This window comes from Limanda limanda, chromosome 3 (assembly GCF_963576545.1).
Source record: "Limanda limanda chromosome 3, fLimLim1.1, whole genome shotgun sequence".
In the NCBI taxonomy this organism is placed as follows: Eukaryota; Metazoa; Chordata; class Actinopteri; order Pleuronectiformes; family Pleuronectidae; genus Limanda; species Limanda limanda.
Window position 1 is genome coordinate 9180998 of NC_083638.1, and position 26349 is coordinate 9207346.

Consider the following 26349-nt stretch of genomic DNA (forward strand, 5'->3'; position numbering starts at 1 on the left):
TTCCCTCCAACTTTTCTGTTTTCAGGGACATTTTTCTGTCTCATCAGGTTTTAATTAGGTCTCCCCAGGTCTGGTCAGGGCTGTGCTCCAAGTTTGAACATTCCCCAGAGCATGAAACCTTCTGACTCTGGAGTCCGACCCTGTCAGGCAGAACGAGGTCTGCAGCTCTCAACTTATAGAACATGCCAAGATTTACATAAACACAAAACATCAACGGCTCAACCGTGAAATCTAGAAAAGAGTTGAGCTTGAAGTTACATTATTGCCCTTGGAAATATAAAAATATCCTCTTACATGATATTTCTGTGGAGCTTTCAGCTTCATCTTGTAGCTTTTATCACTCAGTGGTATTTACTGATTTATTTTCGATACCTTAGAAACAACAAAGAAAATCTGGTGTTGAGATTGTATCTCAATGCGGAACAAGGTTCTCTTTATCCTTCTAAAATCTTTTTTAACATTTTATTTTATATCTTTATCTTTATCACATCTATTTTTTGTATTTTATCTTTATAACTCTCTTTTTGTTTGTTATTCTGTTCACCTCTTTTAGTATCTTATTTGCACCTCACATACATTTTTGTATTTCACCTTCTTTTAACTTTAAGTGTCTTTGGTGCTCATTTAACATTTAATGACATTCCCTCACTTCCTGTTAAGATCTTTTTATTAATCTTAATCTGTGTGTGGATGGGTGGTGGCCATTGTTGTGGTTGCTTTTATTCTGTGAAGCACAAGTTAGATTTCTTTGTATTAAGTGCTAAACAAATGTAAATGTAAGAGGAAATAGGGTCAATAATCAATGTCTTATTGATACATTTTAGGTCAATTTAAAGAAAAACCAAAGGAGGCACGGAGTATGTAAAAACATTTATTGTTGAGGATGTCTTATATTCAGCAGTGCATTTTACCAGTCTTGTGGTTTTAGAATAGTACATTTTCCATATGTTGACTCTACACCTGGATCTTGATTTAAAAGGTACAAAACAAATCGCAGCAGTGAGTAGATTTACGTGGTCCACACATAAAAGTGTGTGTGTGCGAATTTGAGATGGCATTTTTTTTTTTATTAATGTACAGAATTAATATAGAATCACAGATTATTATTAACAAGCCCAAGCAAATAAGCAGTTCATCCACCAGCAGAGCACAAACAAACAAGGAGGTTGGAAATACAAGCAGTATGATGTTGGAGGAAGAACACAGATATAAAACACATAGAACTCTTGTGCCAGGAATGTGAAGCTGCTTGGTCGATAGAAACGTGTCGTTCGTGTGTGATGACGTCAAGCCGGAGTATTGTTCCTATTACACATGAACAGTATATACAAGCTTCAAGTAAATTCTGCGTTAGTCCTGTTCTCCTCATCTCGAGCAGGCGAGTGTGCGTTCAGTGTAAGGCACACGGCATGTTGCCATCATCACTGTTACGTAATGTACGACATGCTACTGCTCAGATGCTGCTGAAAGCTGAAGTGTTGGTTGTGAGGGAGGAAGCAAATTTAGGATCTGTACAGGGGGTGTCGATCACAGAGACGTTTTCACAAGCCGTTGCATGCCTGGACGTAAAATGAAGGGATTTCTCACAAACAACGAACAACTTGCAGAATTCTCCTTTTCAATAAATGGCCCTTGTGAAGGAATGTAACTACATTGTAAAATTATAAGTCAAATGTATTGTTTTAAAACTCTTTCCAAGATCTGTGAAGAAGTCGACAAACACAAAACCAAAACCAATAACCATTGAGTCTGATATTGATACTTTAAGCACTGCACGTGTTGGTCTTTGGTTTGGTGGAGTATTAGTGATACTCAGCCTGTTGAGCAGACTTTTATTTAATTAGTGAGAGCATGTTAAAGCCTCAACAGAGTAAATATCCTGTTATATTCATAATAAAATACCATTTTTTACTTGATTTGAAAAACCAAACCCTATTTATAATTTCCTGTTGAGATATCAGGGGTCAGAACAACCGACATCAGAACTTGAACCGTATCAAAACAAGAACTTTAGTTGGGGGGAAAAAAACGCTATTCGCTGATAGTGGTTTTATATTGAAGTGGTGGTGGTGGTGGTGGTGGTGGTGGTGGTGGGGGGCCGACAGTATGACGTGTTTTTACAGACTTTCGAATCGCACATCCTCTCTTTGACTGACTACAGCGTATCACCAGCACCAACTACGAACGTTCTTTTCCTCACACACACATGAACTATTACACACACCGGCCCATCAGTCACGCTGACTTTACAAGGCAATAAAAAACACCCTCAAAACACATTGGTCACGTAACGTACGACAGCGATCTGATCATTACTGCACCGTGCTGCTGGTTGTGGTGTGGTGACCGACAGCGGTGCGGTCAGAACAACAGGTTAGTCATCAACGGCCTCTGAGAGATTCCCGTCGGTCTAATGTCAAATTCTGCTCCAGTGGAATCTTAACATCCAATAGCAAACTATCACGGAAGAGGATACAGGGTTAGTTGTTGTTTTTACATAGATATTACTGTTGTTTCAGTTACTTGTTCATGTTTATTCCACATGATTATAGCATTGTACAAAAGGAAAGGAGCGAGTAAAAAGTCTGGACAGAACATATATAGGTTCAAAAAGAAAAAAGAAGGAGCAGCTGAAATGAAATGACTAAAAACTACTCAGATTTACACCTTCAATGACAAACATAATAATAAACAACAGTATGAACAAGCATATAGGAGAGGAGGCAATTCCAGTTATTTCCCTTCTTCTCAGATGTATGTTCTGGTTGCGCGCGCCTTGCCCCACAGTTTGGCACAAGACTTAAGTTTCCACACAGTGAGATGAGACCAGGGCATTGGCTGAAATTATTCCACGTGGTGAGATGAAAAAACGAGATTGGCTGGGAGACGGGTCCGCCTCCGCTCCTACAGCTCCGCTTCCACTCGCTTCTTACGAACTAGACGAGATGAGTAAAACGGGGAAAAAAGCATAAATTTCACCTAAAATCAATCGACCGACAGATAAAATAAAACAAGAATGAACAACTGCAAACATGCAACACAACCTTCGACCTCCACGGGCCTGTTAGTTTGTCATGAAAAACACTGAGTGAGTCATTTCGAGCTGCGTGTTCAAAGATTACAGCTGTTTCAACAGCGTGTGTCGGCATGTACAGAAAACAACAAGTGGGAAGCCGTCACTCTCCGAGCTGTAAGATCACACCGTGTCAATCTCCGTTAGGTTAATGCAGTGAACGCTCCATTCAAGATGTGAAAGAAAACATTGTTATCGTCGAAACACTCTGTGACCACACCCATGCACCAGACCTGTGCTACCGCAGCTCTGACAGGAGGAGGAGCTAAAAGAGAGCAGAGGTGGTCACTGTGGACTGAAACTACATGTTGTGATAGACTGACAGGTTTCAGATGGGTACAATGATGCCAACACGATTCTTCATAACGACCTCTTCCACTTAAAAGCCTTGTTCACAACTGGTATGAACATTCGTCCTGAGAGATCGATAACAAGTGGACGGCTCAAGGTTTGTTTATACCTGGAACTAAATTGTGTTGTGAGTCAGTCTCCTGTGAAAACTTGTGATTGGGTTTCAACTCCACGCTCTATAAGCAAATAAAGACGTACAACATTTATGCTGCTGAAGAAAAATTTGTTTAGTTTTACCCCGTCTGAGTAAACAAATGTGTCTGGTGTTACTGCGTTGGTGTATGTCTGTGTTTGTCTGTGTGCGTCTGTGTGTGTGTGTGTGTGTGTGTGTGTGTGTGTGTGTGTGTGTGTGTGTGTCAGGAGGGGCTGAATGAATCTCATATAGCTGTGATGAGAAGAAAGATTTTACTGTGCCAACAAACAAATCAACATGTGGGCGCTGAGAAGAGAGAAATTACATTTGACTAATTGAGAAACCAGCAGGTCAGAGGACGTCAGCTGAGTGAGGAGTCAGGATGCACTGCTGTAGGACTGGACGTCAATACCAGGTCTGAACGTGGTAGTAAAGATATAACAGGTGGAAGGCAATGTGATGGGCAGCAACTATCCAGCTTTATATAAATCTCAAATTGTTCTTTGTGTGCGTGCGTGTGTGTGTGTGTCGTACCCAGGTCGTTGTTCTTGGTGATAGCTGCGGCGGCCCTGGAGCGAGGTCCTTGCTGGGTGAAGTGGTAGCCAAACTTTATTATGCTGTTGTTCTGCTCCAACATTTTAGCGATCTCCATCTCTACAGTGGTTCCCAGCTGCTGCCTCTGAATCACACAAATATACAGGATCCGAACGTCAGTGTCAGAACTTCACTTTGTTTTACAGCGGACAAGAGGGAGAACCAGACCACAGGGATATGGTTTCACTTCTTTTCCACTACTTCAAACTCTCAGCTGGTCGTCTATGTTTTATTCAGGCACTGGTTTGTGTTGGTTGGCATTTTCTTTAAACTGCTCAGTGTAAAACACAAATATTCTCTGCTACTTTGAACTGCACTAGACCACTCATTAAAAGAATCAGGCTACGTTCTCCCCTACAGGGATCCTGAAAGTTTAGAAGCAACGTAAAAACAAATTGAAAAAGAAGAAATTAAGAGCAAATTCTTTTGAGCCGGAGATCTGTTCTCGGGGAAAGTACCCCAAACCATCTGGTACCTGGTTGTCTATCTTGATCTCTATAACTGCTTCGTTGTCCCGCAAAGCGTCAACCAAAGCCTGCACCCCGACCCCGGTGATGAAGTTGGACTCCAAGTTCAAACTTCGCAACGTTTTGTTCTCCCGCAGCATGTCACCGAACGCCTGGGACAAGTAAGAGACAACACAGCAAAGGTGTAAATAAGTAGTTGTGCCATCAGAAGCCATTTAAAGCCGGCGTGCCACACCACTCTCACCACAGCAATTGGGTCGTTACTCCGTGTTGCAGCCAGGCTGAACTTCTTGACGTGAGTGTTCCTCTCCATGGCTTTGGCCAAGTCCTTCAGGGTGGGAATGGGAATGTTCTGAAAAGCCAACAAAGAAACACCACCATTAGTCACAGGCAGATGAGAATAAACACACCGTGACAACTTTTGTGAGCGTGTACCTTAATGTTGTTGAGGTTGACCTCCGTGAGGGAGCTGTCGTCGCTCTTTATCCTCTGCAGGGTGTCGTCTACGTTGGTGGGATTGGGAGGCTCGTCGAACACTGGGACCATCTTCTCCCCTTTGATCACATCTGGAAGAGACACAGGGGTCAAGATATTGATCCTGTTTGGGACTTTTGAATGAACAAGAGTTCAATTCAATGATTGTACTTACTGTTGTAACCCCCTTTGCCAGCGGTCGCATCGTATGTCTGATTACTGGTGACCAGCGTGTGAACACCCAGGATCGCTGCAAACAAGAGAGCAAAGCCACAGAATCAGTAGCTGCAGTGATAATCAGGGTTTCTACATAGGTCACAGCAGACAGGGGGGGGTATTTTGCTCAGTGAGCCCTTTTATTCTGCCACACATGGTGAAGGATGGAGCCGTGGGAAAGAGAGAGAGAAAGAAGCTTGTGTTTTAAAGTCTCTACAGAGCCCGGACTCAGGCAGACTGAACTCCACTACAACACAAAGAGACCCTCATACAGAGATATGTTTCCAAACCCTTTTTTTATCAAAGACTTCTAAGTTTTACCAAAGGTGTTAGTTCATTCATTCTTACCTGCTAGATCACACAGCTCTGTGTCTGTGGCGCTGGACAGGGCTTCCTCCAGTTCTGGGTCGAGGGTTGTGACATCTTCCTGACGCGTTTCTATAGGTCTCTGCTTCGGAACAAATGCTTTACCTACAGAGAAAGGAGAGGAAAGTTTTACACAAATCATAAACTCAATGGAGACGATACAGCCTTCACAAAATAGGCAGGCAATGAATAACGTTTTCATCATCGCAGACAGAAGACTCAGGTCCATGCAGGCCCAAGTACATTTTATGAGATGTTACACAACCGCTCCCATTTCTATAAAACGTTCCAAAGCCTCACTTAATGCTGCTTGTTATTCTCCTACAACCATTCCCCTCTCCTCGTAACGGCCATAAGACGTCATGACAACCAAGTGCTCTGCTCATGGTTAATACACTTACATAGGTTTAATACCAAGATCAAGCTTTAATCAAACACATTTTACCTTGTTGTCTGTCTGACTTGACACTTTTGTCGGTGTCTTTCTACATGTACGGTTCCTCTTTTTCATTCGGAGATATTTGTATTTCTGCTTCTTCGGTTTTGCATCTGCGCGCGTTACAAAATTCATCCACACGCCCACTCACTCGCAGAGAATCCTGCAGAGTCTCCTTCTGTGTTCTCACATGGCTCACTCTGATATTATCCAGAGTTTCTACTAGCCAGCAGGCAGGAAGAACTAGGGAGAAAGTCCAGAGCCTCAAACTCTGCCATTTTTCACTCTCACATACAGTCCCTCCGGCGGATGTCAGGATTTAATCCCTCGTTCAGTACACGTCTGGAAGCACCTTGTGTTTATTTGCTCAAATCAAGTTTTCTGCTTTCTTGCAATGCACAGAGAATGAGCGCAGATTGCGTTTTACGATGTAAACTAATTACACTGAATGAATGCTGTTAAAAGTCACGTAATATTACCTGAAATTCTTGTTTAGGTCAGCGTCTCTAACACAGTGGTAACGTGTCAACAGAAATGTGCTGTGTAAATAAAAGTGGGCCTCCTGCTACTTTGCACAACCTTCCTCAACCACCAGGGCCTCAGACCAGCAGAGCCCAGTCCGCCAATGTTTGACAACTGTGGCATTGCCATGGTTACCGATCTGGGCGACGAAACGGAAAGAGTGAAGGAAGTCACGGAAAACACAATGACGTTAATCTAATCTAAACTGCACTGCCGGGGCAACAAACACTTGCATGGCACAGAGAGACCATCCAGCCGCTCTGTGCGCCTGTCTCCTTAAAACAAAAACACCACAAGATCAGCCCCCCCCCCCCTCTCGTCAAACTGCTCAAACTGGTCCCTGGTGGGGGCTCTGGCACTTCCTGAACGCCAGCAAACAGTAAATACAGTCATCAAGCAGCATCTGGGCCAGTCCCAGTGGAGCGACATTTAGCCCCTCGGAAGAAGGAAAGACAGAAGGAGGCGCCCAAAGTCTTGTTGTCTGAATGACCCCACGGGAGCATGAATTATGGACAAAATGTGGAAAACACATTGAGGTACAAAATTGTATCATGTGTGGAAAAAAACGGGACTGTACACGGGAATGTATCAGGATTAGTTGTAAGGACTTGGAGGATTTACAAAATACTGGTATTGAAGGATTTTGAATTGACACTTGTGATGCCAGCATTGGTTTCAGACATCTCAAATGTCGAGTCTTGGAAACATCCACAACAAATTCAGCCAAGCGGAGAAATCCAGAAAAATCACACAGGTGGTAAACATAGAAGTTAATCCAGATTAAAATATGTGGAGGTATGATAAAAATTAAGCACGCTCAAATAATAATCCAATTGCGCAGGATTACTGTCAACATACAGCTACAGTAAGAAAAATGGGTCAGTAGAGCTACAAGGGATTTCCCACAGCTCACAGTGACGCCTTCAAATGCTTTTTGTGACCTGAAGTCTAAGATCCAATTTTATTTTATTAACACCATAGAACATGCTACCAATAAAAAGCACATCTCACAACACAGCAGTCATACACAGCTTTCTATTCAACATCTATGGACATGACAAACCCTCATAATGTAAAGAATGTTGACAGAAGCCAAGGATGAATAGAAGGTGTGAACAATAAGAAAGATGTTTAGTAAAGGAGTAATAATAGGTGACCTGATGTAATAAAATATAAGTGGTTGTAGTAATTCCCGTGGCTGTAGTCAGGCTGTTTGCCTCTGTTATTATGTGTGTTGCTGAGAGGAGAGACTCACACACTCATGACAACATTATTCATCAGCAGGGGGTGAGTATAACAAGGGGAAGAGAATCAGCCACATTCCAGAGAACCAGCAGAGTGATTTGAGTTTTCCATGTAGTCATGGGGCACACACACACACACACACACACACACACACACACACACACACACACACACACACACACACACACACACACACACACACACACACACACACACACACACACACACACACACACACACACACACACACACACACACACACACACACACACACACACACACACACACACACACACACACACGGGAGGAGCATAATTTCTAACAGGCTAGGTTGGGTCATAGTGAAGATGTCAGCTCCATTTCCTCTCCAGCATGGGAGTACTGTTTGGATCTCTGGATATCCCGACAAGAGAAATTCCTCTGGAAAATTATTTCTTCTCAGTTAAGTTTCTTTTTCCGTCATGCTGTCACATAAGGCATCTCCTTTTCCTTTTTTCTACGCAGTTACTGTCATAAGTGTCTTAATATGAAGGAGGACTCTGTAGCTGCTTTCAGACGTGCACTGGACTCCGGAGAGTCTCCGCACTTTCTCCGGAGGAGGAGGAGCACGTGTAAACATAAATGTGAGGAACGTGTCTGAGCAGAGAACCTCCCAGGGTTTTTTTTGCAGAATCCTGCTAACTACTTAACCAGCACAGATAAAAACATAACGTCCAAGTAAACAAACAGCTCATCAAAACATCGCCTCCTCCTTGGACTCTCCCTACCTCCTTTCCCCTGGTACAAACACACCTCCCCCACTCTGCTGTATGTTGCATAAGAGCAGACATGCATTAATAATACATGCGACGACAGCACAACAGTAATTATGACTGTGTGTCTGTACTGCTGATGAAGACTCAGACACACTTTGGTCCTTCATCCCCTGAGAAATATGGCCCTAACACGAGAGAGCACTATGCTTGAAGGATACACGGAGGAAAACATGCTGCGATTGGGACATTTTCTCAATTTTAAAAGAATGCTCGACTTTTCTAATGATCACCGTCCCAACCTTTGTCGCTGTATCCACAATTTTAAGGGGCTTAAACCCAAATCCTGCAAATATTGATGCTGAAATGAGCTTGAATGATATCGTGGACAGCCGAAGAAAACCCACGGCTCACCTTTTCTCTCTCCAGTGAAGGGAATTATATCGTCTCTGTCCTGGTACTCGATGGCTTCCTTCTCCAGGTGCTTGAGCAGACGGTCCCGGTCGAACGTTCCTGTTGCGTTCTTGGACGTATGGTCCTTCTGACGTAAACCCGCTGGGAGAAGAGCATTCTGGGGGGGAGGGGAAGCAAGGAGACACATTAGACCTGTTGACTGATGAAGACTTCTATACAGTCACTATAGAAATTAAGTCTTAACTCCATAGACTGGTAAATGATAAATTGTGTTTGGTCTGTCCGCTTTCAGGGGGAAATATGTACATTTAATCAGTTATATGAACGACAAGGGATAGAATTTCCGGGTGCTGTCATTCCACCCAACATTAATTTGTGGCAACACAAGTTTCCCTTGGAAGATACTTTCACCTCTGTGATATCAAAAGTAGTTCAGCCAGCAAAAGTAGCAGAAACTGGCTGAAAACAATATAATATTGGAAATGTTCATAATTTCAGATATGACTCTGTACACAAATACCAGTATTTACTCTTCATTCTCAGATATATGAGGACACAGATGTGCGAGCTTGAGTTTCACAAATATTTACTGTGCATTCTCAGATATATGAGGACACAGATGTGCGAGCTTGAGTTTCACATGGAAAATGGACAGAAATTACAGGTTCATCAACATACTCTAAACTAGTTTATCTTGATGCATGTCAGCCACAACCGATTATCAAACATTAGTTCCACGCGACTAAAAACCTGGGGGAGGTGAGAATGGATGTGACGTTTTGCACACTAGCCCTATTCAAACAAAACTGCATCTTCCTTATGAGCACAACTTTGTACTTTGTCTACATTATAAGATCCAGAAATTAATATGTTCCCACTGTTTCCTGTGGGTTGTGTGTGCAGGGAGATTTCTTCCTCTCTCGGTTTAGATGGAATTTCAATAAAACATCCAGGGGCCTGGGAGGGATTAAACTTACTAATGCTTATTCATTCTACTCTACAACTCCACTCACAAATAAACACAAAAACACTTGGCAGCCTGTTGACAGAGTCGTAGCAGCCCAGACTCTCCTTTAAATTTCCCAACCATAGAGGCTTGAGACTAGAGGGAGTGGCTGGATTGCAGAGGAAAAATCCACCCATTTCAATGCATCCCAGGGAATTTCAATGTAATTATGTGGCAATCACATATTTTCTGGTGGATTTACTTCTCCTTTATGTGCTTCAGCCATAAACCACTGAGTCACACCAGATTTACAGCCCTGACAAGAGGCATATACTTGTAAAACTAGGTGGAATTTGTTATTAATGGTCTGTCTAAGATAGAAGTTTTGTTTGAGAAAGGTAATTATGGCTGGGAAGATGTTTTGAGCATTTGCGTGTATGAAGCACAAAGTCCATCTTTTTCTAATCATCCATTCCACAGTACAACCCTCCCACGGAGGAGCCCTGGAGCTCCTCCAGCCCTCCCTGAACCCTGACCTCAGGATCCATCTCCTCGAGGGCAGACTCCAGCTGTTTGAGCTCCTCCTCCGACAGCTTGTTGAGGATTTCATCTTCATCCAGATCCTTGTACTTTTCCAGGTCTTTCTTGTACGACAACGCCATGGTGCCGGCTATAGCTTGAAAAGCAACGCTGAGCAGCAGACGGCAGCCACACTGTTCCTTCTCGGGCTCACTGCTCCCAGGACCGAGGTGAGGCTACCTGAATGAACACAAAAACAGAAACATATGATGGGAATTCCTTTTACTTTGGCCAACTTAAACATTGTAATGTGGTTCCATCTTGTAAGAACATTCACATTGTTTATCACATCCATGTGAAACAATAGTTGATCACAGCTGGGCCGGATAATGAGGCCTTGAAATGATGCAACGCACAGCTGGAACACAGGAAGAACTTTCTCAGGCTCAGAAAAAACATCTGACCGCTCCCATTAAGACCACCAACTACTCCTCGTGAAAAAGAAGCTTCTTCTTGTAGATTGAAAATGCAGGAATTAGTTTCCTATCTAGCTCCGGTGTCAAGAAACACCGGAGCTAGGATTAAATATAGATCAGATATGTGAATGAGTTAAGGAGCGAGTGTGTGTCCTGTCAAACTAAACGAAGAAGCTTCAGTTCCGTCTCCCACGCCACAGATAGAGCTCAAGATGACCTCATGAGGTCCCTGCAGGACTCTAAAGATGATCTTATTCCTGATCACTCACACAATTAAACTCAACTGAAACTCACACTTTCCCAAATAGTTGCTCAAAAAAGTTCTCATGTCAGCGTGAATCAAATAGCACTCATGATTATACACAACGTAGATACAAGTATTTAATTGCAGTTGCTACCTGTAAAATGCCCTGAATTTAGGACTGTGTGATTAATTGTATTAAAATCTCAAAAATCCCACAGAATCTATCTTTCATTCCCCCCTTGCTGTTTTCAGACCTGAACTCCAGATAATGTCCAGACCCAACAGGAAAATCTGCAGAGTGTTCAGGCGAGAAGTTGCGGCTGGCTGGAGAACACAAGAGGCAGGACTTGATATTTTAATTCTGCTGTGGAACTCATGTGTTTTTGTTTACAGCACATCAATACCAGCGCCAGGCGTGACCAAAAGCTTTTCAGTCTGTTGCCTGTTAAAACCATCATCGACCTGCCCGCTCACTCACGGTGAGAGAGAATCTCCTGCTGGGTTCTCACGCGACCTCACCCGGACATTCTCAGGAGTTTTTACTAATGGGCTGACAGGAAAAACTCTGGAGAATGTCCGGAGCAACTGACTTGGACATTTAAGTTCTCAGGATAATACCCAGAGTTCGGTACACGTCTGAAAGCAACCAATGGCAACCTGGCTTAGCAGAAAACAGTCAGCGAAATAGAGTAAATGAGAGAGGGTGTCGAATGATTGAGTGAAAGCTCAAAAAGTTAGTGTCAAGGTCAGAAAAATATTAAAACAACAAGAAGATTAATCCAGAAGAAAACACTGTTGATAATCGAATAAAAAGCGAATCCTGATTTCAATTCTACGTAGGTAAGTTTAATCCAGAATCATGCAGCCCTACCTGCACTATAGCAAAATACTCCATCAACCCCACTCATTCATTTCAACTATGAAAAACCTCAGCATCTAAACTCTGTGAAAACTAAAAAATAACCCAAGTTTAAACTCTGTGTTTCAGCCAAAGATTCTTGAAACATTTAGTGCCACTTCCCTGGAGCTGCCTGAGTGATTTCTCCAGCTCAGAGGAATTCCCTGACACAGTGTGCGTCTCTCGTACGGTTCAGTCCACCGTCTGCACAAACCAGCCTCTGTGCTGAGCAAATTCTCTCCCTCACTTCATCCATTAGAGCTCGACAACTACCCTCATCATCGCCTCTGAAACCACTATCACGAGGAAGGCCTTCACGAGCTGGACTGAAATGCCAACACCGACAGCTTCAATAAAACCTAATGAATATAATGATCTACGATCGTAATCCCACTGTAATGTTTAAAAGCTACTGGCAGATATTATGAGAGCTACTGGTGTGAGGGAGAGAAGCCACAGAAGCTGAGTGAAGCTGAGCTAAGGGTGGGAGACATAAATAGGGGTGATGCAAAATGAAAATAAGTAGAAATCTGGTAACTTTACATTATCTGTGAAAGATGATAAACAGCCTACGCATCCAAATCCTGTGAAAACCGTTGTGTGTGCTGCAAACACAATAGCAGTCGTCTGTCCTGAGTTCATGAACTGCACCAGGATTTGTGTCTCTTGATTTAATTTCAAACCTTTGCTGGCTCGTTTCAGGAAAGAGGAATTCTGTTCATCTTGTACAGTCGAGATGACCCCGCCACACAAAAACATACCGCATTAATCACGAGCATAAAAGGACAGAGAGCCAGGTTTGCAGAATCTAAAAACATGTCTGATTGAGCCTCGTGTCCAGACCCAACTCTTGTTGTTTACTTGCCCTCGCTGATGAGAGCCTATCCGTTGAGTAACCCAGACAGATTCTGAGATGAGCCGAGGGAAATGATGTGATGACTCTTCTGACAAGGATCAGGAAAAGGCAGAGATGCTGGGGGCCAGGGATAAGCCTGAGACGCACACACACACACACACACACACACACACACACACACAAACACACTTATAATGCTCTTATGAAAAGATCAGCCAAAAATAACAGAGTTTACCACGTTATTCCACTTTCCGCTTAACTGAATGATAATTCATCACATTTAAGACAGCAGCCGGTGTTTACAATGGGCCTCAGTACTTTGGCCTGTGCGGACCGAGGAGTAATGTAGCATGCAGACTTGGATAATGATGGCGATGGGTGGGCCCAGGCTGGGGTGGAGACACGGAGAGGATCCATTAGTCCAATCTGATTGATTCCTTTCTCCTTCTCCCTCTTCTCTGTGTTAATCCTTCAAGACAACAACAGATGGCCTAAAGCCAATAATGCTGCAGACCTGTCTGCAATCTACACTCACCTTGAGCCTTCCTCCACTGACCTGTGCACTTAGGCCACTGTCGGGAACACGCAACAGAAACCTGACTTGTTAAAGCAAGACAAGAGGGAATCTACCTATAGAAATAGATATAGAAAATAAATGCTCATGTTCTGTATGTGTGCATATGAGAGCAGAATTCTGATGACATTTGAGAAATTCAGAAATAAAAAGAGACAACTAGGAGGCCTCTCTCAGAGACTGCAATACCTCCAGATCCACAAATTATTCATAGAGAAAAATGGTAAAGAAGGTGAAACAATTCCGCCCCCTCATCTGAATCCACACCAAAATCGAAGTGGATCTTTCCTGATCCTTCTGCCAGGGTTGTGGAAATCTGTCCAGTAGTTTTTACGTAATCCTTTCAAATAACCGACCGGCAAACAAACAAATGCAGATGAAAACAGAAGCTCTTTTGCGTAGGTAATGAAATGTAAAATACCGTGAAGGGCAAATGCCAGGCTTCATCCTCTTTCAAATTCAATGTTGACAGGCAAATTTAAAGAAATAACTGTGTGGGGCCATAACAGACTCTGTGGCTTAATATCAAATAACCCTTAGCCACAAAAAAAGGCACATATTAGGTTCAACAATGTCGACTGGAATTCTTGCACTCGATATCCCGCTCGCCCGGGCTGCTCCAGATCTCCGAGGCAGCAAGACGGATGAGCCTCACATTGCAGCAGTGGGATGAACAGGAAGCACTAACTGGTTATTACATTAAAATAGAGCACCACCCCAGCAAGGCACAAAAAGACTATAGTTAGAATGACCCGGCTCTAATACCGCTGGGATAGGAGTCTGCACTTCCTCCTCCCGCCTACTCTCCTCTGACTGTATTATCCAACTTTTCTGTCTCTCCACTATGATGTTACTCATTTCTTTTCTGTACTTCTTCTGTACATCCTCCTACGGTTTCTGTAAGAATGAATAAATGATGGAGCACGCATGGAAACAGAAGGACGGACAGTAACCAAGGGTCTGATCACAGCTTTTAAGAGATTATGCCACTGCAATACACAAAAGTAGTGCAAACAACAAAAGAATGCAAGTTTCAAGAGAATCAAATAAGTCTATCTAGAAGCAGTTTATTCAAGTTCTATATAGTTGGTTGCATTTGTGTTTTCTCATTATTCACAGTTATTTATGATAAAGTTTATGGACAAGTTGATATGTCAGCCTCAGATCAGAAATAATCCACTACCTAATATCCGTATCTTCCCCTAAATATGTGTAATGCAAACCACATTCTTCTCTCTTGCACAGGTCCGAAGTGCCAGACAGGATGTGTGGCGTTTCTCAAACAAACAAGAGACACACACACACCATTACCATGTAATGAGAACAAACTGCAGGGAGTGTCCCGCCTTGCAGCTCGGCCGAGGACCTGCAAGTGCAAGAGGATGAATAATACAGGTTTAAAAAGGAAGATCACCCCACTTCACACCCCGTTGTAAACACGTATCACAGCCACTATTCACTCCGGTGGCTGCTCGACACACAAAAGAGGCGAAACCCAACACTCACGGGCCGGTTTCACTCTCAAGGGAAAGGTATGCAGGTGAAACGAATCTGTTGATCTGGGCCACTGCACTGCAGAGGATGCCAAAGTGCACCATCACCGGAAAGATGCTGTGTCAGCAGTCACCACGACATTCCTCCCTGCTGCACCAGTGACACCAGTGCCCCCCCACCCCAGGGTTACACAGGGAAAACCACACTTCCTCGTGTAGACGTCTTCTCTGAGACCTGGACCACACCCTTCATTCAACACTGAGCCCTGCTGGACACACAACAACACACAACGCCTCACACAAAGTTTCCTATCAGTAGACTGAGTCACAGACCCCCCCCCCCCCCCCCCCCCACTCAGGTTGATCTGCTGCTGAAGCCACAACAACATACTCCATGAAAACACTGGGATCTAACATCTATGTCAAAACCATCACAGATGCTGGGATCACTGGGGGGAGCCTCGGTGTTGACACCATATCCCAGTATGACTCCTCTGTGCTGTGAGATTCTAACTTGGCTGCCTCACCCACTTCTCATTGACATGCAACGTCAACGGCAGCTAACATGTTCTTGACATGTTGATTGTGACCTCGCTGGGTCGTTTACGTGTTCGATCCCGACTAGCATGACTCAGGGAAACGTCCCCAAGTGTTAGCGGAAGAGCTGTGGCCACAGAGAGGAGCTTTGAGTCGGACGAGAACTTTGGCAACTTGGCTTCTCTACATTTTGTCGATTGGAGGATGCTAGCTGCTAACCGCGCTAGCATCTGCATTGGAGTCAAGTTGCTAGCAGTTTTAGCTCCAGCGGCCACAACACACAGGAGTGACAGTGCAGTAAACACTGAGGTTAGCCAGCTGAGAGGTTTAGAAGACACCAGAGGCGTCCATGTTCTTACCTGAGACTGAAGGAACCGAGCTGACGAGAGTTGAAACGCGAGCTGAAGCTCCAGTGAAAGCGAATTCTGTCTGAGCCCAGGGCGGTGACACCGGAAGAGAGCAGCGGAGACCGACGGGCCCACCAGCCAATCAGCAGCGAGACTGTCCGGCCCGCCTTCTTTGTCTATGAGAACCAATCAGATGAGATGCTATGAATAAATTAAATTGTATTAAAGCTGCATTCAAATTTGATAAGTTATTTATTTATTTATTAATAAATTGCATTTTAAATAACCTTTTTAAATTTCATTTTATGTTGCCGAAATAAAACATTTGTGTGTATACCTTACATTATTTTCCATGACATATTTTTGCACTATTCCAGTTTGCACTACTCTCATCCTGTCATGTTTCTTTTCACTGCATACTATGTTGTACTGTGTACTATGTTCCTGAGTACTTAATATGTTGCATACTAATATCTTCTGTTTACTGTCGACTCCGTCTACCACCATATTTACACCGAGGATCGTAGAGAAACAGCATTTCACTCCTATCTATCTTCTGTATATAGCAGAATTGACAGTGAAGTGGACTTTGACTAAAAACTTCAATTTACCATTGACTTTAAACATCATGAGAAGCTCATCCTCTTGTTGCTTTTCACTGTGTTACACAATAGTGGGTATTGAATTTCATGTACCCTCGGTTGTTGCACTGTAACAAGATGCCTCGCCCGCAATGATAATGAGTGATAATACTTGGCTGAAGACTTTGCAATGTAATGAGAACAAGAAATGACCTTCAAAAACGTGAATTTTCTGTGGAATGAGCACATTCAGACAGGACCCATCTTCCTGAGTCGGGCCAGAAGATGCAGGACCCTAGTTGATGTATTTTCTTCTGTAACAAAAATGTGTAATGAAAGGTCTCTGGGATTTTGAGGCCCCTGAAGGTCTGGGGTTTCACTTTGTCCTGATTGTAATCCAGCGTCACTGCAAGCAAAAGAAAGGTATTAAAGTATTGGTATAAAAATGAAATAAACAAATTTCCATACATGGGATATAGGATACTGCTTATATGCATTATACTAAAAGTATTGATATCTTACGTTGTTTTTCCTCCTGTTATAATACCTCATCATCTTTGCACTCAAATGTCTGTTTATTGATGATATGATTGATCACATGCATGGAATAATTAATCAGGAATAAAGATTGACCCTACATCTGCTATATTGTACGTTCTTTAAAAATAAAATATATAATTTTATTCAGTTCTGCAAATACATAGACATTTACAAACCTGCGACCTTTACTTTTATAACCACAATTTAAATCTCTACACATACAAATATAGATATATACATTATAACCAACACAAGCCCAATTTACCAACAGTTTCTCATATGCAGGCGTTGGTGGTATACTGCCTCCTAGTGGCTGATATGGCTCACTACACCCTGTCGGTCTCCGCCTGACCCCCGGAAACAAAACCTTCCCTCGGAACCCGGTTATGATCTTTTGTTTCCGGTGGGTCACATTTCTCTGCCGCTCCAGTTTGTGGAAAAAAGATGGCGGACATGGACGAATTGTTCGGCAGCGATGGGGACAGCGACAACGAGCAGCGAGGTAAACGTGTTTCCAGCCGTTCGAGAGCCTGTTTGTTAATGAAGTGAGAAAATTAGACTTTAGGAAGATTTAGAGAAAGACGGAGGATCGTTGAAGGTGAAACTCGTTTGTTGTGATCGTGAAGCGGAAACACGTTAAACTCCGGGATGTTTTCCAGCACGTTAGCGTTGATTAAACCGATTAATTGTTTGTTTTATCCTTCATTTGATTGTTTTGTGTTTGTTTTAACAGACCTAAACTAAAAGTGCATGTTTATTAAACCATGGATTTTCTTATTAGATAGCGGGAAGAAGTCCAGATCGCGCTTAACGACTGTATCTTTAGTCTTTATTGCTTTTAAATACAAAACGAACAACCCAAAACAAAGGCGAAAAACTTTGAAATTGTTTTTTTAAAAGTTAGCATTTTTACATTTGCACTTATATCAGAATCCAGTCATTTATATTGAAAACGGCGCAGAGCTGATGTCTAATATCTTTTTAAGTAATCTAACATGAGGTGACAAAATGCCTCTATGAACTTTCTTGATATTAATATACACACTGTGGGTGCTTTATGAGGGACATCTGTAAACATGTTGCATTATTACAACAGCTCAGCTATCAATCCTGCCTGGTTTTCTATTGACAGTGTGGGACAGGGTTCCAGTTGTGTGGAATATTTAATGAGACGATGAGAACACAAATTAATGTAATTGTGCTAGATGAAGATATAAACATTCCAGTGAATCCGCTCTTTTGTGTTTTCAGAATCTGCATCCGGCTCTGGTTCCGACTCTGAGCCGGAGAGACCTCGGGCGGCCAGCAATGTGTCCGGCAGCGGCAGCGGCAGCAACAGTGAGAGGGAGCGGGATGATGATGAGGAAGAGGAGGGAAACGAGGCCGGGAAACCCAGTATTAACAAGGTGTGTGTATGTGTTTGTCTTACAGCTTGAGTTTTAGATGTCGCAGTGCAAGATCAAACAACTGTCCAAGATGCTCTGCCACTGTCAAATCACTTCATCAATCATTTTATTCAATTACATGAATTCTGTCACAGTTGTTATTTAGTCCACAGTCCAACAGCATGTAAGTCAGGTAGTAGCTTTGCAAAGGAAATCCCTCAATGACCAGGAGGGGGTATGAGGGTTCACATTTTATTTCAAAGATATATTCAACAAAACAGTCAATTCTACAACAGACCTACTGAGATATAATCACATAAGTAACAATTTTAACTGTATATTTATTGTGATTCTGTTAACTAATGAAGTTACACTCACTTTAAACACTAATTCCCCATTTGAAAGGGGGAACACATGTCAACACCAATGGTTTTCTCCAAGCAGCATAGTAACTCTACCTCACGTTGCAAGTCACTTCAAGAAACTTGAAGTGACTTGCAAACATTCTGTATGTCACTCTCACATGATGTTGCGTTTCTGCAGTTGCACAATTTGCTTGTGTGGCAACCTCAGTGTGTCAAACAAGAACAAGCGGGTGAAACATTCCTCCATCCACAATTAATGTTTGTGTTGGAGCTATTTATTTAGTTGTAGTACTTAGTGCTGTTTAGTTTATTATTTTGTTTAGTGAGTATTTAGTTTTTGGTTATTCTCAGTCAATTTGCTTGATTTCATTATGATTAGATTTCTATTAGTATTCTAGTTTATTATTTGTTTACTTTAGGTGTTTCTTGTTTATTATTTGTGTTTTGTTTCATTTGGGCACGGTAGGGGGGCACCTGAAGTTATATAGGTAGGCTGTCGGTAAGGGACCAGCATGCACCTGGGTGGGCAAATGGTTTTTTACCGGAGCGGGAGAGGCACAGGATTTTTCTTTGTTCTTTGTTTGCTCGCTGTTTGGTTATATAAACCACGCTTTTTGTTGAAACTGGACATCTGTTTGGACATTATGTTTTTCCCATCCGCGTACACCACAACCCATGGTGCAACAGTGGCCCTTTGATTAGTATAATTTGAAGTTTGATTTGATACTTTTATCTGTTTGACAATCGGCTGCTACAGTTTGTGTTGGAACATTGGAAAGAGTGAGGGATGGACAACCTGCACTAGCGATATCAATCTGTACATCAGCTCAAGTTACTCACCTTTCCTTCTGCCTCATAGGAGCTGTTTGGAGACGACAGTGAGGATGAGCAGCACAGTCAACACAGCGGCAGCGACAACCAGTCCGAGCGCTCTGGGAATCAGTCGGACGCCAGCGTGCACTCGGTGCCGGTAGACAACGATCACTCTGACGCAGAGCAGCACAGCGGCTCAGAGCGCGGTCACCGAGACGAGGATGAAGATGACGAGGACCGGGGACGCCGTTCAGACGCAGGAAGCCCGGCTGGCAGCGTGATCTCTGGAGCAGGGAGCCCTCAGTCTGAGAGAGGCAGTGTGCGTTCAGAAAGAAGGTGAAGCACATGCTCTCTTTATTGAACTGACATCACATGAAATAACACAACACTTTTTATTGTCAGAGGACCAGATAATCATCCCTGCATGTATTCTCTCCAATGTGTTTGTTATAAATCAGCGTGCACAGTGAGCCTGCGTCTCCACAGTCGGGGCCGGCCACTCCACACTCTGATGGAGAAGCCTCTGGCAGGGAGAACCAGTCAGACGATGAGAAGTGGGAAGGAGGGGCCAAGAGCGACCAGTCTGATGATGAGGAGGTGAAACGTCATTACTCTGATGAAGAAAGAGAGAACTCTGATGACGATGGGCCGAGGAACAGGAAGTCAGGTACACCCAGTGTTTGGTGTTAAAGATTGAAGAATAGACTATTGTAGATGAACTGGATCATGAGCCAGCCGCCTGTGTAAGACCACAGGTTAAAATTTTATCCTGAGCTCTGGGGTTAATCTCAGAATTTTGAATATTAATTTTCTTTTAGACCTCTTCATGTGTCTTGTACCTTTTTAATTTATACTTTGCTGTCATGTGCAAGTTATTCTGCTAATGTGGCTTATTCTGATTGGACTTTTCAGTGTCCGCAAAGGGCAGCGACAGTGAAGATGATTTCCTCAGACAGAAAACCAAAGCGAAAGCCACATCTGATTCAGATTCAGACAGTGACGTCGGAACAAAGAAAGGAAAGAAAGGAAAGAAAGGTAAGAAGCTGTTTTGGCAGATATGTACTTTGGCCACAAACCTTAACTAGTTAGTCCAGCACAGCATCTACAGTTCAAATCTGAACAGTCAGTCTTCCATATTGTTCAACAGTAAAGAAAACTGCAGCAGACGACCTGTTCGGAGAAGCTGACGACATCTCTTCAGACAGCGATGCCGACAAGCCTCTGACCCCAGGACAGCCCCTGGTACATGTCTTTCCTCTGACTCCGTTTCTTTTCTGCACTGATCATCACAACTCTTTAATTGTGCAGAATCCTTTTTACAAGAGCTCCCAAATCTCCTTTTCTCAGAGCCTCTCATTAAGCCTCTCTGAGCTGATCCCTATTATCACGGGTCATTGAATCATACAATGTTTTTCTGAAATCTTCCTGTGTGTGTGTGTGCGGCCCAGGATGCAGATGATGGGATGGAGGGGGATCACCCAGAAGAGGAGCATGCGCCTGAAACTCGTATCGAAGTCGAGATCCCCAAAGTCAGCACTGACCTGGGATCTGACCTTTACTTTGTCAAGCTGCCCAACTTCCTGTCTGTGGAGCCCAGGTCAGAACATTGGCACTGTCAATGAAAACAATGTAAACACATGTTGAACTTGATGAGCTCTTGAATCCTTTTTATATGTATGAAAAAGATACAACTACAACAAATGAAGAGAACATATTTTCAGAAACATTAAGATGAGAATTCCAAGAGCAGATATCCTATTTTTTTTAGTTTATGTTAAGCTAAATGTGTCCTTCTGGTATATTTATTTTCATTTTCTTTGAACCTCCCCTTTCAGACCTTTTGATCCTCAGTACTATGAGGATGAATTCGAGGATGAAGAAATGCTGGATGAAGAGGGACGGACCAGGCTCAAATTGAAGGTACATGCTCTACTTAATATGTTTGTAGTTGTCGATGTGGACGACATGGAAATTCACAGAAAATCTTGACAATAGATTCTAAAGTGTGTTTGATTTAGTTTTTGGAGTGACCACACTTTATTCTTTTCTCCCTCAGGTGGAGAACACGATTCGGTGGAGAGCCAAGAAAGACGAGGAGGGAAACGAATCACGAGAGAGCAACGCACGCATCGTCAAATGGTCGGATGGCAGGTATGTGTTATGTCAAGCCGTATGTTGGGGTTATGTGAACAGGAAATGCTCTGTATTTTCCATGCTTTTAAATTTCCTGCTCTCGCCACAGCATGTCCCTCCACCTGGGGAACGAAGTGTTCGATGTTTACAAAGCTCCTCTCCAGGGAGACCACAACCATCTGTTCATCCGACAGGGCACTGGACTGCAGGGGCAGGCTGTGTTCAAAACCAAACTAACGTTCAGGTAATGGAATATAAATGTCATGCTTGTGTTGTTGTTGGACTCAAGCTCTCACCTGAGTCTCTGTCACAGCTGTACTAAATAAGCCCCCCGACTGCCTCCAGTTCCAAACAACAACAGTGGCACCTTTCTTTCAGGCTGCATTCAGAAATGTGCTCTATGCCGTAAGTCCCTGATCACCTTGTGCGAGCTGCCCAGGTTTCTCCCAATAAGAACAGCGTAAGCCTCTTAGCGCCCCAAAGTCCACCTGGATGTTCTGTCTTCTCAGACCACATGGGACCAGCAGGCCACTGGCCAAAGCTGCTTTAAAGCACAATAGGCCTCTACGCTCCCAGGCAGGACTGTACCATTTGCTCTAAATCAGTGTTGTCATCAGAGTTTTAATTAGGATTGAGGCTGAAGCTGCTCTCGGTAAAATTGGTTTGGACGTAGCTTTGTTTCTTTTTCTTTCTTCTTACTTAGGAGCTTTATGCTGCTTCACAAATTAATGAAACAAAAACCTTCAGAGAAGATGGAGCCAAGAAGAATTAAATGTTTCCTTATTAATTAATAAGGATACTTTTTTTTAGTTTGAAGGGCACATACCTCCACCAAAGATGATGTCCTATCTCACCATTGTTAAAGATCTGTTCCAAAATGGCTTTTTCCTTGGGTCATAGCCCCCCCACTGAGTAATCCTGCTGAGAGACACATACAGCTGTGACCACACATTCTTCTAGGGGGGGTAAAAAGGATATGAAAGCAAAAACACAACCTTAACACACTGTAGTATTTTGTATTAATGCTTCTACTGGTCTCCTGGCAGGAATTAACTGAAGGTTAAATCTCATTTATTTACGTATATGTTGCAAAAAATATCTAAAATGTACTAAAAGCTACTGATTAAGGGATATGAAATGACGATAGTGGGTCATTATAGAAACGTTGGTATCTCTGCAGACAGAAAGTGAAAAATGGGACATGTAAAAACCGGCAAAACATCTATGGTGTATGATACTTAAAGTTGCTGTGTGGAGGTTTTCTGCAAACAAACACAGTTATCTTAGGGGCACATTTGCACAGTCACCTTTAAAATCGTGCACTGTTTCCTCTTGTGTTTCCAGGCCCCACTCCACAGACAGCGCCACCCACAGGAAGATGACTCTGTCTCTGGCTGACCGCTGCTCCAAGACACAGAAGATCCGGATCCTTCCGATGGCCGGAAGAGATCCTGAGTCGCATCGTAACGAAATGATCAAGGTGACACACGTTCACGTTCTGTCCGTTCGGGGCTGTTTGGGTTTGGCTTTGATCTGCTCGCTTCGAGGACGCCTCTGTTGCCTCAGGGACTGACAAATTTAGCATGAGGCCAATTCTTGGCAAGTGTTGTCTCCTGTTCCATAAAGAAATAACCTGGTGCACTTACATAATGAGGTCGCACAGTGGTCAGTGAAATAGAAATGGTGTCAACGAATGCGTGTGTGTATGTGTGTGTACGTGTGTTGGGCTGATTGTGTTTCTAATGCCAACACAAATCAGATCTGTTAATAGCATCGTTTATAGTTTCACTGAGCTCAGTGCTGACCTGTGACACTTCTCTGTGATCTCTTGCTCAGATTTTCATTCACTCAGTCATTTCCAGTATGAATGTTTTATCATCTAAAAGTTGCATGTGTCAGTATGGAAAGTTGCATCATAGTCTCTCTTACCAGTTGCATTTACACTGGTGTAGCACCTTGTTGTTTTCTTGTAGATTAATGAAAGTCTTAGTTAGATTTGGATACTGTCAACAAAGCAGCTTTTTCTTCAAGAGTACAGCTTGTTCGGATGAGGGACGCCCACAGAGGGCTTTGGTTAACACTTGCTGATCAAGAGCCCAACTTGGAAGATGTGGTTGTATGAGCTGAAGGCCTTATGTGTAACAATAAGAATAAAAGCTGATAAAAAATGAATTAAAAAATAGATGTCACACATAATGAAGCCTTGAATATAATAACTGATTAATCTAAACCGGTTATAACAGACAAAATAATAACATTCGCTATTTCCTGAACCACAAGCACCACACAGTGAGGTTTTTTATCAGGGTAATAAAAGAGATTTTAAATTAGCAGCTAGAAACAAGATGTCAAACTTGAATCCAGGGCTTGAAACTAATTCCCACTTGTGTCGCTCTCCGGGCAGAAAGAGGAGGAGCGGCTCCGGGCCTCCATCCGCAGGGAGTCCCAGCAGCGGAGGATGAGGGAGAAGCAGCACCAGAGAGGCCTGAGCAGCGGCTACCTGGAGCCCGACCGCTACGACGATGACGAGGAGGGCGAGGAGGCCATCAGCCTGGCAGCCATCAAGAGCAAGTACAAGGGAGGAGGAGGCCTGAGAGGTGAGGGGAAATGCATACTGTACTCACCATGGTAATTTTTTACATTTTGTCACACAAGTAAGATTTTTGCTGAGATCTAATGAACGTCGCCTTTTTTTTCTGCCCCCAATCCAGAGGAGCGAGCGAGGATCTACTCCTCCGACAGCGATGAGGGCTCTGATGACGATAAAGCCCAGAGGTTGATGAAGGCCAAGAAGCTGGACAGTGATGAGGTAGGTGCACTATCCAGCAGGGCAGACAGGGGGCAGTGTGAAGCAGCTCCTGAACATGCCGACGTTTCCCTGTTACCTCGAGTGAACTGAACAGGACAGGAAATTCTAGTCCTTCTGAAAGAACATGAATTCACTACTGCACTGACTGTCTTTGTAAAAACAAGTTATGACAAATTTGATCACATAACAAACTGAATGTACAGATTAGCTGCACAGAACGTCTGCTGACACCTTGTTTCACCCAGTCACCTCTTTCCTTCTCCCTTTCCCACAGGAGGGGGAGGGATCCAGCAAGAGGAAAGCGGAGGACGACGACGATGACGAGGAAACGTCCACCAAGAAGGCCAAGAAATATGTCATCAGTGATGAAGAGGAGGAGGAGGAGGAGATGGAACAGGAGCAAGAGCAAGAGCAGGAGCAGGATGAAGACCATGAGCAGGAGCATGAGCCAGAACCAGAGCAGGAGCAAGAGCAAGAGCAGGAGCAGGAGCTGGGGGAAGGGGAGGAGGAAGAGGAGGATGATGATGAATAATTTGCTTCTTTTTTTTTTTTTTATCATTCCACTGTATTATCAGTGCTCAGCCCACATGGCTTATAAACAGCCATATTTTTGTTTTGTATATTTTCTTAAGACCTGTGTGTGTGGGTGAGTGTTTGTGTGTCTGATAGTGTGTTTGCTTGTCTATGTCGTGTACAGCAGAGGTGAGAAATAAAGAAAAGGTTGTGTGATGTAACAAAAGCTTCCAAAGGCCTCTATCTTCTAACTTTGTGATTCATATGCGTGATCTTTGTTGTGAGGTTTGGAAAGGACAAGCTTTAGTCCTGTTCCCAAACAACAGGCAGGTTAATAGGTTGATTAAATATGAAATTGGACAAATAGCAGAGGAGCAAAGTCTTGACGTTTTAGCCGTGAACCCGTTTAGATTGAGCGTTCATGCAGGTTGTGAGGATGATAATAATTCCCTTCAGGAAAGAACTGGGGAGGAAAGTAAAGGGAAAAGTCTGTTGGTGCAGAAAGAACCAATTTAACCCTCATGACAGGAGGTGGGGGTTCTCCTCGACCAGTCTGTCATGGGTGGATACTTAACGCTCTCAGCAGGCCCTTCTGTCTCCGTCTGTAATGACTGTTATCGGTTCTTTCGAGAAAGTTAGTGATTCTGCTGCAAATAGACACAACAACAGATACGCACAACTACTAAAAGAGCTACATTTTTGTATATTTCTCAGAGAATAATTCATGAATCTTGATTTTAAATGATCTGGAGTATTTAGGGCACTGATAGTAATGGGTTTGTGCAGATCCAGATAAAAATCCAGTATCTGATCTAGTGAATTTAAATGTGGTTTCATAATGGGGCTGTTTTATACTGAGGTACAGTGTGTCCTCTAGTGAGTGACATCAATCAGTGGCCACATGTATAAACTCAAACCCGTTTCAAGTCAATAATCCATTAGTATGATGCTGGTATGATTTTGAATTTGGAGGAGAGAGCGTTTCTCACGTCAGAGCTCCAGCACCAGACGGTGGAGGAGGTATTGTGACCTGGTGGAGGGGAGGGTGGCGGGGGAGTGTAGAGAACACCAGTCCAGGTTACTGATTCAAGTTCATCAAGCAGGATGACGCACACTGTCGCACATTCCCTCTCACACACACACACACACACACACAGTTTACTGGGTTCCCAGAGATAGATAACAGCCCTTGGATCCGACCTCTCTACCAGCCCCGTCCACACAGAACTGGTTGGAGCCACCCACTATACACACCTGGTCAAACAAAGTCATGAAGA

At 43.3% G+C, this 26349-nt stretch overlaps 2 protein-coding genes across 2 annotated transcripts; one reads left to right on the forward strand and one right to left on the reverse strand.

Annotated features, from left to right (window-relative positions):
* Positions 1-857: 857 nt before the first annotated feature.
* On the reverse strand, positions 858-16026 carry tmod2 (tropomodulin 2). Its single transcript, XM_061067685.1, has 10 exons — positions 15946-16026; positions 10526-10748; positions 9044-9200; positions 5657-5779; positions 5268-5342; positions 5054-5184; positions 4863-4970; positions 4627-4770; positions 4092-4236; positions 858-2936 (listed from the first exon to the last, which is right to left on the reverse strand). The coding sequence occupies exons 2-10, from the start codon at positions 10649-10651 to the stop codon at positions 2905-2907; spliced, it is 1041 nt and encodes a 346-aa protein (XP_060923668.1). The 5' UTR covers positions 10652-10748; positions 15946-16026; the 3' UTR covers positions 858-2904.
* A 1471-nt stretch (positions 16027-17497) lies between these two features.
* Positions 17498-25292, forward strand: leo1 (LEO1 homolog, Paf1/RNA polymerase II complex component). The gene is made up of 14 exons (XM_061068015.1): positions 17498-17556; positions 18306-18460; positions 19664-19953; positions 20076-20284; positions 20530-20652; positions 20765-20859; positions 21066-21214; positions 21453-21537; positions 21674-21768; positions 21860-21994; positions 23095-23230; positions 24155-24347; positions 24462-24559; positions 24834-25292. Exons 1-14 carry the CDS (start codon positions 17499-17501, stop codon positions 25089-25091), a joined length of 2079 nt encoding a protein of 692 aa, XP_060923998.1. The 5' UTR covers position 17498; the 3' UTR covers positions 25092-25292.
* Positions 25293-26349: the final 1057 nt, after the last annotated feature.

Excerpts from the sequence above, each read along its gene's own strand:
- tmod2 (XM_061067685.1), bottom strand. The coding sequence starts at position 10,651 with ATGGCGTTGTCGTACAAGAAAGACCTGGAAAAGTACAAGGATCTGGAT. Across the intron at positions 4,771-4,862 it reads GTAACGACCCAATTGCTGTG|GCGTTCGGTGACATGCTGCG; the intron begins GTGAGAGTGGTG and ends TACTTGTCCCAG. Across the intron at positions 2,937-4,091 it reads CACCAAGAACAACGACCTGG|TTCGTAAGAAGCGAGTGGAA; the intron begins GTACGACACACA and ends CATCTCGTCTAG.
- leo1 (XM_061068015.1), top strand. The coding sequence starts at position 17,499 with ATGGCGGACATGGACGAATTGTTCGGCAGCGATGGGGACAGCGACAAC. Across the intron at positions 19,954-20,075 it reads AGTGTGCGTTCAGAAAGAAG|CGTGCACAGTGAGCCTGCGT; the intron begins GTGAAGCACATG and ends GTTATAAATCAG. Across the intron at positions 21,215-21,452 it reads TTCCTGTCTGTGGAGCCCAG|ACCTTTTGATCCTCAGTACT; the intron begins GTCAGAACATTG and ends CTCCCCTTTCAG.